Raw genomic sequence first — 13,022 nt, forward strand, 5'->3', positions numbered from 1 at the left:
TGGTACCCTTCGGTCAATGAAAGAAAAACTTACAATGGTCACAGAAAAAACTTTAATCTGACAAAAGTAATAATAAATAAAAATTCTAGGAATGTTTACCAATGAAAATCAGACATTGCGTTTCAACCATGCATCAACATAATTATTCAAAAAAAATAAACTCGGAACAGGCCTAGACAAAAATGATGGTACCCCTAGAAAAGACTGAAAATAATGTGACCAAAGGGACATGTTAATTCAAGGTGTGTCCACTAATTAGCATTGCAAGTGTCTACAATCTTGTAAACAGTCAGTGGGCCTATATATAGGGCTCCAGGTAGTCACTGTGTTGTCTGGTGACATGGTGTGTACCACACTCAACATGGATCAGAGGAAGCGAAGGAAAGAGTTGTCTCAGGAGATTAGAAAGCAAATTATAGACAAGCATGATAAAGGTAAAGGCTACAAGACCATCTCCAAGCAGCTAGATGTTCCTATGACTACAGTTGCACATATTATTCAGAAATTTAAGATCCATGGGACTGTAGCCAACCTCCCTGGAGGTGGCCGCAGGAGGAAAATTGATGACAAACCAAATAGACGGAAAATCCGAATGGTAACAAAAGAGCCCAGAAAGACTTCTAAAGAGATCCAATGTGAACTTCATGCTCAAGGAACATCAGTGTCAGATCGCACCATCAGTCGTTGTTTGAGCCAAAGTGGACTACATGGGAGACGACCAAGGAGGACACAAATCATAAAAAAGCTAGACTGGAATATGCATAACTACATGTTGACAAGCCACAATGCTTCTGGGAGAATGTCCTATGGACAGATGAGACAAAATTGTAACTTTTTGCCAAGGCACATCAGCTCTATGTTCACAGACGTAAAAATGAAGCATATCAAGAAAATAACACTGTCCCTTCTGTGAAACATGGAGGAGGCTCTGTTATGTTCTGGGGCTGCTTTGCTGCATCTGGCACAGGAGGTCTTGGATCTGTGCAGGGTACAATGAAATCTGAAGACTATCAAGGGATTCTAGAGAGAAATGTGCTGGTCAGTGTCAGAAAGCTTGGTCTCAGTCGCAGGTCATGGGCCTTGCAACAGGACAATGACCCAAAACACACAGCTAAAAAAAACCCCCAAGAATGGCTAAGAGAAAAACCTTAGACTATTCTAAAGTGCCTTCTGTGAGCCCTGACCTCAAATCCTATTGAGCATCTTTGGAAGGAGCTGAAACATGCCGTCTGGAAAAGACCACCTTCAAACTGGAAACAACTGGAGCATTTTTGTTCATGAGGAGTGGGCCAAAATACCTGCTGAGGTGCAGAATCATCTGATTGCAGTGATTGACTCAAAAAGGTTGTGCAACAAAATATTAAGTTAGGGGTACCATCATTTTTGTCTAGGCCTGTTCCATGAGTTTTTTTTTTTTTTTAATAATTTCGTTGAAGCATGGTTGAAAAGCAATGTCTGACTTTCATTGGTTAACATTCATAACATAACATTCATAAAATTTATTTATTATTAATTTTGTCAGATTAAAGTTTTTTCTGTGACCATTGTGAGTTTTTAATTCATTGACCGAAGGGTACCAACAATTTTGTCCATGTGTGTACTTGGACCGCTACAATGTACAGGCAGGGGTCAACTTAACTACATGAATGCCAGGACCTAACCTTTGCTCCCCACATGCATCAATGAGCCTTGGATGCCAATAAAACTATAAATGTATGCACACATATGTACACGTTCAGATGTGACAAGTGATGCACGGAAGGGCATCTGGCTACCCAACAGCCTAAACAGGATGAAGGCATTTTTGAGGGTCAGAATGGGCTCTCTAACCAACACATTTTCCCTACACTCCGGTGTTTGATGTGAACATCAAGCTCTTGACTTGTATTTGCCAGATTTTACAGTTTGCAGTGCTGCACCAGATACGCTGCTTGCTATACTGCATGAAAATACAAATCCCTGAAAACAGTAAATATGGTTGTAAATTGTAGGCTAAAAGTACACATGCAGCTGCTATTATTCCTGGCCAATTGTTTAATATGTAAAGACATTTGGAAACTGGCTATGTTTTTATTTCATTTTGAGACAAATTTCTGCAAGAGACACCCATGCTGCCCTTTTGCTTGCTAGGCAGGCAATGCTTGCACATACTATTACATAATAGTCTTACAGATTAGATACTAACAGATGTTTTTAAACTCAAAAACATTGTCAAATGAATATTATGCACATAGTACATATTTATTGCCACTGTGAACATGTTTATTTAGGAGGTCATTACGAGCTCCAAAGAATACAAAAGCTAGCCAAACATCTTTTTGATCTGCTACTCATGCATCGTCAGAGGAAAGAACTATCTATCCATTCTGCATGCATGAGCTCTCGGGTGTTCATGATTGCTGTGTTGAGTTGTACATGTTAGAACCTCACCCTCCTCGTGGCCTTGTTGCTTGTTCTTGGCTCGCTTGCGTGCCTCATTCTTATCCGTGTCACTGTTGACTGCCTCATACACCGTTTCAGCCACCTCCTGTTGCCAGCGCTCTGAGATCACCAGGGGAAAGTTTTTATACAGCTCCTGATCACTGTCCAGCAGCTGAAACCCAGAACCATAGAAAAGAATAGTCAAGAGAGCAAGGAAACACATGCAAACTAGCCCTCGTGGGAAAACCAATCCTACAAAGACAAAGCCAGCACTAAACATGCAGGACTGTGAAACAAGTGTATGACTTGTTCTAATACAAAAAACACATACATGAGCAACAATCATGACCTCCTAGCAAACAGGCACATGTTGCTAAGCAATTCTGCAGCCATTGCAAAATGCAACAAACACACTTTTGTTCCACTTCATGAGAGCTCATAGGGGTCACACTGAAGCTAAAGTCGTCTACCATTATTTAAAAAAATACAGACAGTGGATATTAAAGTGTTGCTTTTGGATTAATTTAGATGCAGTACCTTTATGCCTTTGGTGTCCTCCTCATCAAAAGAACCAATGTCGAAGGCGTCAGCAGCATTCACCTCTCCACGAGGAGGAATCAGTGGTGGAGAATACTACAATAAACAGAACCATTAATACACCTGGACAACTGTGGACAACTTAAATATTAACTCAAGTGACCAGACTTTTGCAAAAAAGAAAAAAAAGGAAAAAACAAAACAGCCAAGTTTTTGTGCAAATTGTGAATTTTTACTGTACACTTTTTTTTAAGACCATAAACATGAATAGTGTCCCCTCAAGGGTAATTTAAACTTAATGTATTATGTTTAGTAGAAACAACAGGGCAGTGTGAGCATCATTCTCCTCACACTCTGGTATATGTGGAAGAATTTAATTTGAAATTTAATAGATGGAGTGTCTGAGATAAAACATTCCTGTCTGTCCAAGACAAAACTGTAAACTATGTATAGATATCATGCAAAGCAATACAAACTGACAAGCTCTATTTCTCTTTAAAACTGTCACTATTGTAGTTCTTGTCACTGACTGCTCCTTAAAAAAAATTACGGTAGTAATAATAGCTTTGAATAATACAAGAACAATGCAAGTTTGTTTCGCTGATGTAGATGGATGGGGAAATGTGTCCATTTTTATTGCTGAACTACACTCATTGTTTCAGAATGGGCAAAAGAAAATGACAATTTAAAAGTGAATCCCAGTAACACTACAACAGAACATAAAATTCATCTTCAGAATTTTGAATATTCATTTTTAAAATAAATGTAAAAGAAAATACACTAAAAGAAGCAATTGTGAGGTTCTATCAAAACTCCAGTTGTAAATCAAGCAACCAAGTCTCTTGAGAAAACCTCTAAAAAAAAAAAAAAATCATCTTACAGATTAGCACAATTTCTCATGTTTTGAAGAAATGAGTGGAAGAGTGTTTTGATTTTGACTTTTAGGTCTGGTGCAAATCCATGCAACCAGCTATCAATTAAGGTTCCAAAATTCTCAAGATATGGCCTAAAATGATACAACAGAACGCTGGGCCTATCTTACCTGGGTAACTGTTGAGAATATTTGTTAAATAATGTGTATATATAAAAATACTTTTTTTTTAATGGTATGGGGAGAAATAGGGAAAAATATAAGCCAGTAAAGTAATGTTTTAGCAAATACTGGACTCCTACATAGAGTTCTGGGAAATCTTAACAAGGAAGCACCAGGAAACTAAATATCATTCTAATTTAATAAATTAGTAATTCACATATAAACCTTCAGCCTTACCTTCTGGAGATAGACCTGTTGCCAGTCGATTCCTTTGAAAAACAGATGTTCCTTCACTTCTGAAGCCCTACAGCATGCAACAGTGAAAAGGAATAAAGCCACATTAGACACCAATATCAGGGTGTCAGTGCTTCAGTTAATCTTTGGGTCTATGCTCACCATAAACGTAAGGGTAAACAAGTAAGACCAATATAGAATAAGTAGAATTTTATATATTAACATTGCATAGTTTAATGTATAAAATTGACACACATCTAGACAGTGTGATGGTTTTTGATTATGTAAAACGAGTAAAAATCAACACACTTACCCCTGACCCTGGCAGCCCAATCTCTTTGCCACATCTCTTTGTAGAAGTCCTTCCAAAAGAGACTTTAGTTCAGATGAAAAGGAGTCTGGCAACTCTACATTCTTAGAAGGGAGCATTAGAGTAATGTCAGATATACATACATACACATTATTTGTACATGCTTGGTACATGATTATTTGTGTGCGCGCACACACGCACGCACACACACACACACACACACACGAAAAAGTGTTTCCCCTTCCTGATTTTTCTTTATTTCTTTGCACGTTTGTTGAAATCTATCAGTCTGGAAAAGGTTATAAAGCCATTTCTATTGCTTTGGGGACTCCAGTGAACCACAGTAAGAGACATTATCCACAAATGGCAAAAACATGGAACAGTGGTGAACCTTCCCAGGAGTGGCCGGCTGACCAATATTACCCCAAGAGTGCAGTGACGACTCAGAGATGTCACAAAAGACCCCACAACAACATCCAAAAATCTGCAGGCCTCAATTACCTCGGTTAAGGTCAGTGTTCATGACTCTACCATAAGAAAGAGACTGGGCAAAAATGGCCTGCATGGCAGAGTTCCAAGATGAAAAACGCTGCTGAGCAAAAAGAACATAAAGGCTCGTCTCAGAATTGCCAGAAAACATCCTGATGATCCCAAAGACTTTTGGGAAAATACTCTGTTGTCTGACGAGACAAAAGTTGAACATTTTGGACGGTGTGTGTCCCATTACATATGGCATAAAAGTAACACCAAATTTCAGATAAAGAACATCATACCAGCAGTAAAATGTGGTGGGAATGTGATGGTCTGGGGCTGTTTTGCTGCTTCAGGACCTGGAAGACTTACTATGATAAATGGAACCATGAATTCTGTTGTTTACCAAAAAATTCTGAAGTACACCAGCAAGTCAACCTATGAATGGCTGAAGAAAAACAAAATGAATGGACCAAAATTCCACCACATCGCTGTAATTGACTCGTTGCAAGTTAACGCTTGATTGCAGTTCTTGCTGCTAAAGGATGACCCAACCAGTTATTAGGTTGAGGGGGCAAGCACTTTTTCCAAACAGGGCCATGTAGGTTTGGATTTTTCCTCTTAATAATAATAACCTTCATTTAAAAGCTGCATGTTGTGTTTACTTGTATCTTTGACTAATATTTAAAATTGTGTGATGATTTGAAACATTAAAGTGTGACAAGCATGCAACAAACAAAAACAAACAAACAAATAAATAAATAAGGAAGGGGCAAACACTTTTCACGACTGTGTGTGTGCGTGTGTGTACACACACAGAACACAAAATTACAAATGCAATACTTTTGTTGTTGCCCCTATTTTTCATGAGCTGAACTCAAAGATCTAAGACTACTTCTATGTAAACAAGGCCTATTTCTCTCAAATATTGTTCACAAATCTGTGTTAGTGAGCACTTCTCCTGGGCTGAGATAATTTATCCACCTCCACCACAGGTGTGGCATATCAAGATACTGATTAGACAGCATGATTATTGCACAGGTGTGCCTTTGGCTGACCACAATAAAAGGCCACTCTAAAATGTGCAGTTTTACTGTATTAGGGGGTCCGAAAACCAGTCAGTATCTGGTGTGACCACCATTTTCCTCATGCAGTTCAACACATCTTTGCATGGAGTTGATCAGGTTGTTGATTGTGACCTGTGGAATGTTGGTCCATTCCTTTTCAATGGCTGTGCGAAGTTGCTGGATATTGGCAGGAACTAGAACTCGTACTTTCGCCGATCCAGAGTATCCCAAACACACTCAAAGGGTCCGGTGACTATGCTGGCCATGCAAGAACTGGGATGTTTTCAGCTTCCAGGAATTGTGTACAGATCCTTGCAACATGGGGCTGTGCATTATCATGATGCAACATGAGGTGATGGTCGTGGATGAAAGCCATGTCGTTGTCCATAACATACGTCTGTCCATACCATAATCCCACCACCATGGGCCACTCGATCCACAATGTTGACATCAGTAAACAGCTCACCCACATGATGCAATACACGCTGTCTGCCATCCGCCCTGTACAGTAAAAACCGGGATTCATCCGTGAAGAAAACAGCTCTCCAAACTGCCAGACGCCATCAAATGTGAGCATTTGCCCACTCAAGTTGGATACAACGACAAACTGGATGATCTTGATGAGGTTCCCTGAGATGGTTTCTGTGCGGTTTGTGCAGAAATTCTTTGGTTACGCAAACCGATTGTTGTAGCAGCTGTCTGGGTGGCTAGTCTCAGATGATCCTGGAGGTGAAAATGCTGGATGTGGAGGTCCTGGGCTGGTGTGGTTACACGTGGTCCGCTGTTGTGAGGCAGGTTGGATGTACTGCCAATGAACGTTCAATTCATGGGCAACAGCTCTGATGGATATTCCTGTAGTTGGCATGCCAAATGCACGATCCCTCATATCTGTGGCATTGTGCTGTGTGATAAAAGCTGCACATTTTAGAGTGGCCTTTTATTGTGGTCAGCCTAAGGCACACCTGTGCAATAATCATGCTGTTTAATCAGCATCTTGATATGTCTATACCTGTGAGGTGGATAGATTATCTTGACAAAATGGAAGTGCTCACTAACACAGATTTGTGAACAATATTTGAGAGAAATAGGCCTTTTGTATACACAGAAAAAGTCTTAGATCTTTGAGTTTAGCTCATGAAAAATGGGGCAAAAACAAGTGTTGCCTTTATAATTTTGTTCAGTATTCAAATACAAAGTGGTGTGAAAGTGTTTGCCCCCTTCCTGATTTTTTTTGCACGTCAGGAAGGGGGCAAACACACACACACACACACACACACACACACACACACACATTACCATACATATATGCCCAACAACACAACACACACTGAACATGTATAAATTACAGTAATAAATATACATTTGCCTTACCATAGTAAGTGTCATTCGGTCAATCTCATGTTTGTCTTTGGTCTTGTGTTGCCGGAATGGACTGTGCCTGTGAGAAGCCGAAGAACTTGTTATATTACTTAAAGTAAGCCATGCAAATAGAGAGAGTGGAGTCTTTGTACTCAAAGGTACATAGGAATACACAGAAACTGAATATGAGCCACATATTCACACTGTTACTAGAGGCAATGAAATTAATGTCAACAATTAGACACCATAGCTTTACAGCTGTTTTGTTATACATGTTTCCAGGTTAATTTGACTACCTGGTTTTTAAATGCAAATGCACATACATGCACATCCCTCAGTGAACAGACATAGCATTTCATAGCCCTCCCCATTAGATCTCTTGCACCCTCTATAGTAAATGCTACACAGCTGGTTTTGACAACCCCCTCATCTACCCACTCCGTCTGTCTCCTCTGTGAAGTCTCTGAGCTGACCTCCTGTGTTGAGACCCCTGACATTTAAACTTTACTCCCCACATCAAACAGGTTTGAGAAACAAACAGTGAAAGGCAAACACAGTGAGCACCCCAGCGCCACCAACAAATTTAAATAAATAAACCAAAAAGATAATAGTATAAATAGATAATTATAACAGAAAAAAATAGCATTCATGATTTTGCTTTTACAGAAAGATCGTGCTGGTTCTTACCCTCGCAGAAGTTTAAACAGCATGCAGCCCAGTGAAAACCAGTCAGCGCTGCTATCATATGCTGTCCCTTTTTGCAGAACCTCTGGTGCCATATAGCCATGGGTGCCCCTAGAAAAGACCACAAGTGTTCACTTTTATTCCATGCATTACAATAAAATTCCTATTAAACTTCGTGCAAGTTCTCCAAAAATATTACTGGGGAAAAATATCCACAAAAAAAAAAAAAAAAACTTGCAAGCCCTGTATGATATTTAGCATTTTTTAGAGCAGCTTTTCTAGCACCCTTGCTGTGGGATACCATCAGTCATGGTTCCATTAATGAGCTTGTTATCAGGCCCTTGATGATATCTATCAAGAGATAGTCAAATAATGACAAATTTGGAAAAACAACATTTGAAAAGATATTTTTATATCTTATTTTTATAATATATATTTTATAGCACACAGTCGTATGCTAGTTTGAATAAAAATGTTTACATTTTAATCATTATCTTGATTTTACATTTGTGTACAAGTCAGCTATACCAGTGACTTTTTATTGTTTACTTATCCCTACATCCCTGTTTACTCTGAATGGTGCAATAAAGAAAAAGGTATACAGTGAGTGGCAGCTTTGCAGATGGAAGAGCCTTGATGATAAGGGAGAACAGCCAGACTGGTTCAAGCTGACAGAAAGACAACAGTTACTTTGTCAGCCAAGAACAGAATGCTGAGGTTGCAGGGCCACCAAAACTGGAATTTCAACTTCTAAGTAACACGGATGGTAGGGTCAGGATTTTGCACCAACCGCATTAACACCATCCATAGACCCAACCTGCACTGTGTGAACAGTCCATGCTGGTGGAAGTGGTGTAATAGTGTGGGGAGTGCACACCTTGGGCACCCTTAATATCAATTAATCATCAATTGAATGTATCGTTGTTCAGCATGTGGACTTCATAGCCACAATTTATTCAACTTCCACTACTTCAAACATGATAAAGCACCAGGCCGCAAACAAGAGTCATCTCACATTAAACAGGACAAGTTCAATATTTTTCATTGGACTTTACAGACAATGGATCTGAATCCAAAAGAACACCATTGGGATATGGTAGAACAGGGGATTCTGAACATGAAAGTGCGCTGTAAAAATCTGCAGGAATACAATCAGGGAAATAAGGACCAGAATCTCAAAGAAATGTTTACAACCTCTTGTGTAATACATGCCACAAAAAATTTAGTCTACTTTTTAGTACACTATTTGTATACTGCTCCTTAATTGTTTATGATTTTTAAACTTGCGTACTATTTACTGAAAACATCACAGAAATTAGTAATGCACTATATAGGAGATGAATGAATAATAATACAGATGTTTTAGAAGCTAAATGAAATTATTAATTAAATGAAACTTTATGAGCACTCACACACTGGCATGGGGTTTCTTCTTTGAGAAATCGCAGGCTAAACCCAAGTCAGAGATGCGAACATGGCCGTGCTCATCTAGGAGGATGTTGGCAGGCTAAGAAAAGGGGTGGAAGAGATGATTAACGCTCATTACTTTGAAGCCACACAAATGCTCACACCTTACAAGCTTTCTGATATGATTCTTAATGTCAATAAGAATACCACACCTAAATCTAACTCTATACATAATCTCAGGATAAAAATTAACCTTATTTTTTAGGTTAATTCATAATATTTTTTTTTTCTTTTAATGATTTGGTTGTTTTGTGTCTCTCCCTATTGTATAAAATAAAACAATATTTATGGGTAAAATTAAGATAATCACACAAAGCTACAGGAAATTTGTACAAATAAACTTGTCTCCAAACACCTTTTAAGTTTTATTGACAACTGAACCTAAACAGTTAAATACAAACAAATATTGCTCACTAGACACTGTTGTTGTCTGGCATCATAATGGTATATTTGGGAAAATTTTTAAATTCTGTATTCAAATTTCCTTTTGATAAGTTTATCTGAAGCCATATCATATACACAATTAAGAAGCTTTTTACAACCACATTTTAATCTTTATGACAATTAATGCATACAATACAGTACTTGCTAAATTTCTCACCTAAATGTTACTGTCAAAATGCACATCAAAATGCCCTCCAAACTAACCCTTCTACTGGATGAACCCAGTTCTGCTTTAGAGAAACAGCCCAGTAGACTGTCAGTCAAACTGGGAAGATAACTCACTGTATCCCCAAACAAAATCTAGCAGGTACCAAAAGTGCAGAACAATTAACAATTAAAATGGCTTGAAAAGCACATAGGTAATCTGGATATTTAGCATTATTTGAGGTTGGAACTGAATCTGAGTCTCAGTTGGTAACTTGTGATGATGCTACTTCAGAGGGCACAGTGTTAAACATCTGAGTTAGATGAAAGAGGAAAGAGATTTTTTTCCCTCCATATGGTATCTTTAATACCACCTTTTGAAGTGTTGCACATTCGAGAGAGAGGTGAAAATATTCCAAGTAAAAATAAATCCAAAGCCACTTGAGTACAGAGGGGTATAGAAACATTTGCCCTTTACCTTAAGGTCTCGGTAGACAACAAAACGGTTGTGCATGTGCTCCAAACCCAGGATAATTTCTGCTGCATAGAAACGCATTTCCTTCTCACTAAATACTCCATGTTGAGAAAGATGATAGTGGAGATCCCCACCTAAAACATGAATTCATGTATTCAACATACTTTATTGTATGGCTGTACAAACAATTCAGAAATCTCAATTTTATTATACACTTTGAACTTGTATAATGTATGCTGTAAGTCAAGTCTACAAATAACACACATTTAAAACAATAGCACTTGAGCGAATGGGAACTGGCCAATTAATTCGATTATTTATTATTCATATTTCTCTCACTAGCTTTGTACATGTTTTCCACAGAAAAAGACCAGATATTTTAATTGATAATTTACTATATTTAAGAACATCCAATTATAAGATTTCTGTTTTACATTTAAATCAACAATGTTTTGAATTGTGCTGAAGGTAGTTCTAGGAACTGGTACCAATGTTTACCTTATTACAAGTTTTCATGCAGTTTTTAGATATTTTACATCAGGGAAATAAGTCAACAACATTCAGAGAAGTAGAGCTAATTATAACATGAGTAAATGCATGGGTAAGAACTAAGTATTGCTTGTGTAATGTTCCACTGGTTGCCTGTAATTAACATCTCTATTAGCGTAATCCTATTGGGAATTAGTATCCTGAGATGCAGGGTAGTGCCTGGCATGCTACAGAGCATGAAGAAATAGCAGCTCTCACCATTCATCAAGTCCAGAATGAAACACAGCTTATCAGGAGTATGGAAAGCATACGTCATACACACGATAAATGGACAGTCCTGGATTGAGAGAGAGAGAGGAGTTAAAAGGCAGAAGTAAAATTAGCAGATTGAACTGTTGCATGAGGGAGAAAAGCAGCCTTATTTCACAAGACCGTGGTGTAAACATGACAACCCACCCCTGTGCTGACCAAAGACAGCATGATTCTCTCATTGAGTGCCAGGGTCTCACCCTGCTTCATCTTAATCCGCTTCTTATCCAAACACTTCATGGCATACCTATAGGACATAAACCCATGCAGATATTAAAAAAAAACTGTGATGTATGCAAATAAAAAAAAAAATTAAATGAATATAGTATTCTTAAAACCAAATTCTTAGTAACAAATACTCACATTTTTCCTGTGTCAGCCTTCCTGCAGCCATACACCTCTCCGAACCCACCTCTACCAATGATCCGATGAACACTAAAATCGTTCATGGTTAACTACATGGACACACACAAAACATGTTATTACAGAAAAATCTCAGTTAACATTCACCTACAGTACTATGTAGTAATGTATTCTTCACGTCTTTAAGTTTTTAATGTCTCCTTATAAATACCTCCTAACTGAAAGGTTGCATGTTCGTTCAGCAGAAAACTTACATGGATATTTAGCTCTACATTCTTCCACTGGCAGAAACGAGTAAACTTGTCGCTATATGAAAGATAAACAGGTTTCATTTTTAAACAACAAAGATAAGGCAACAGGAAAAACAAGTTCTTGGTGAAGAAAAACAGCCAAACAGAATCACACCTTTCTATGAACTTCTGAAAGATCTTTCCTCGCAGACTGTCACAGATTTCAACAATGTATGGCTAGAAAAGAAAAAAACAAAATTGTATATGAGGGGCTTTGTATTAAATTCCCACAAACATGACAGACTGCTTAATTAATGTAAACATAAAATTACTTTCACATGCTGCTATAATTTCAAAAACCCACTATACTGCATGTCCAAAGCAGAATATATTTCTCTTTTAATGTCACAGATTTACTGATTTATGTCAGGAAAGATATTTAACATTAAAACATGTAATGAATTGCAACTTTTCCCACTGGTCAAGCAATATAAATTACAAAAGGTATTACTTATAATTTACATTTACATATTAATTAAGAGAGTAACTGCACAGTAACTGAAAAGAGGAATACTTTATCCCTGACAGACAAAGCAGAAAACATATTAATAAACGTATTTATTATAAATGTGGCCAATCATGCAGGCAAAATCCTACTGGCGAAATCAAGTTTGCTTAATGCTGCTCACCTGAAAGAGGGATGGAGGCACCTGTTTCTTAGCCAAGTGAGACTGGACATGGTCCACGGCTTTCTTAGAGAAAGGCTACAAGACAGAGTACAGAGACACACAGTACTAAACCTATATGGATATATACAAGATGCTGGCCAAAGCTCAGGAAGAAGGCATGTTTTTAGAGCATTAATCAGTCAGACATGTCTCTTGCTTTCCCTCAGTCAAAAAGCCAACAATTCTCGAGAAGTGTGTGTGTGTATATATATATATATATATATATATATATATATATATATATATATATATATATA

General features: G+C 37.9%; 1 protein-coding gene across 1 annotated transcript in view; it reads right to left on the reverse strand.

The window, feature by feature from the left end:
• Positions 1-13,022, reverse strand: part of grk3 (G protein-coupled receptor kinase 3) — a 57,965-nt gene that overhangs the window by 11,851 nt on the left and 33,092 nt on the right. Inside the window, exons 5-18 of the mRNA XM_027139416.2 lie at positions 12,727-12,801; positions 12,213-12,274; positions 12,062-12,113; positions 11,808-11,899; positions 11,592-11,691; positions 11,394-11,472; positions 10,650-10,780; positions 9,529-9,623; positions 8,120-8,227; positions 7,445-7,511; positions 4,539-4,639; positions 4,229-4,295; positions 2,959-3,054; positions 2,431-2,593 (exon numbers count right to left, since the gene is read on the reverse strand). Coding sequence (XP_026995217.1) covers positions 2,431-2,593; positions 2,959-3,054; positions 4,229-4,295; positions 4,539-4,639; positions 7,445-7,511; positions 8,120-8,227; positions 9,529-9,623; positions 10,650-10,780; positions 11,394-11,472; positions 11,592-11,691; positions 11,808-11,899; positions 12,062-12,113; positions 12,213-12,274; positions 12,727-12,801 — 1,288 coding nt within the window. The remainder of the gene's footprint in view (positions 1-2,430; positions 2,594-2,958; positions 3,055-4,228; positions 4,296-4,538; positions 4,640-7,444; positions 7,512-8,119; positions 8,228-9,528; positions 9,624-10,649; positions 10,781-11,393; positions 11,473-11,591; positions 11,692-11,807; positions 11,900-12,061; positions 12,114-12,212; positions 12,275-12,726; positions 12,802-13,022) is intronic.

This window comes from Tachysurus fulvidraco, chromosome 20 (assembly GCF_022655615.1).
Source record: "Tachysurus fulvidraco isolate hzauxx_2018 chromosome 20, HZAU_PFXX_2.0, whole genome shotgun sequence".
In the NCBI taxonomy this organism is placed as follows: Eukaryota; Metazoa; Chordata; class Actinopteri; order Siluriformes; family Bagridae; genus Tachysurus; species Tachysurus fulvidraco.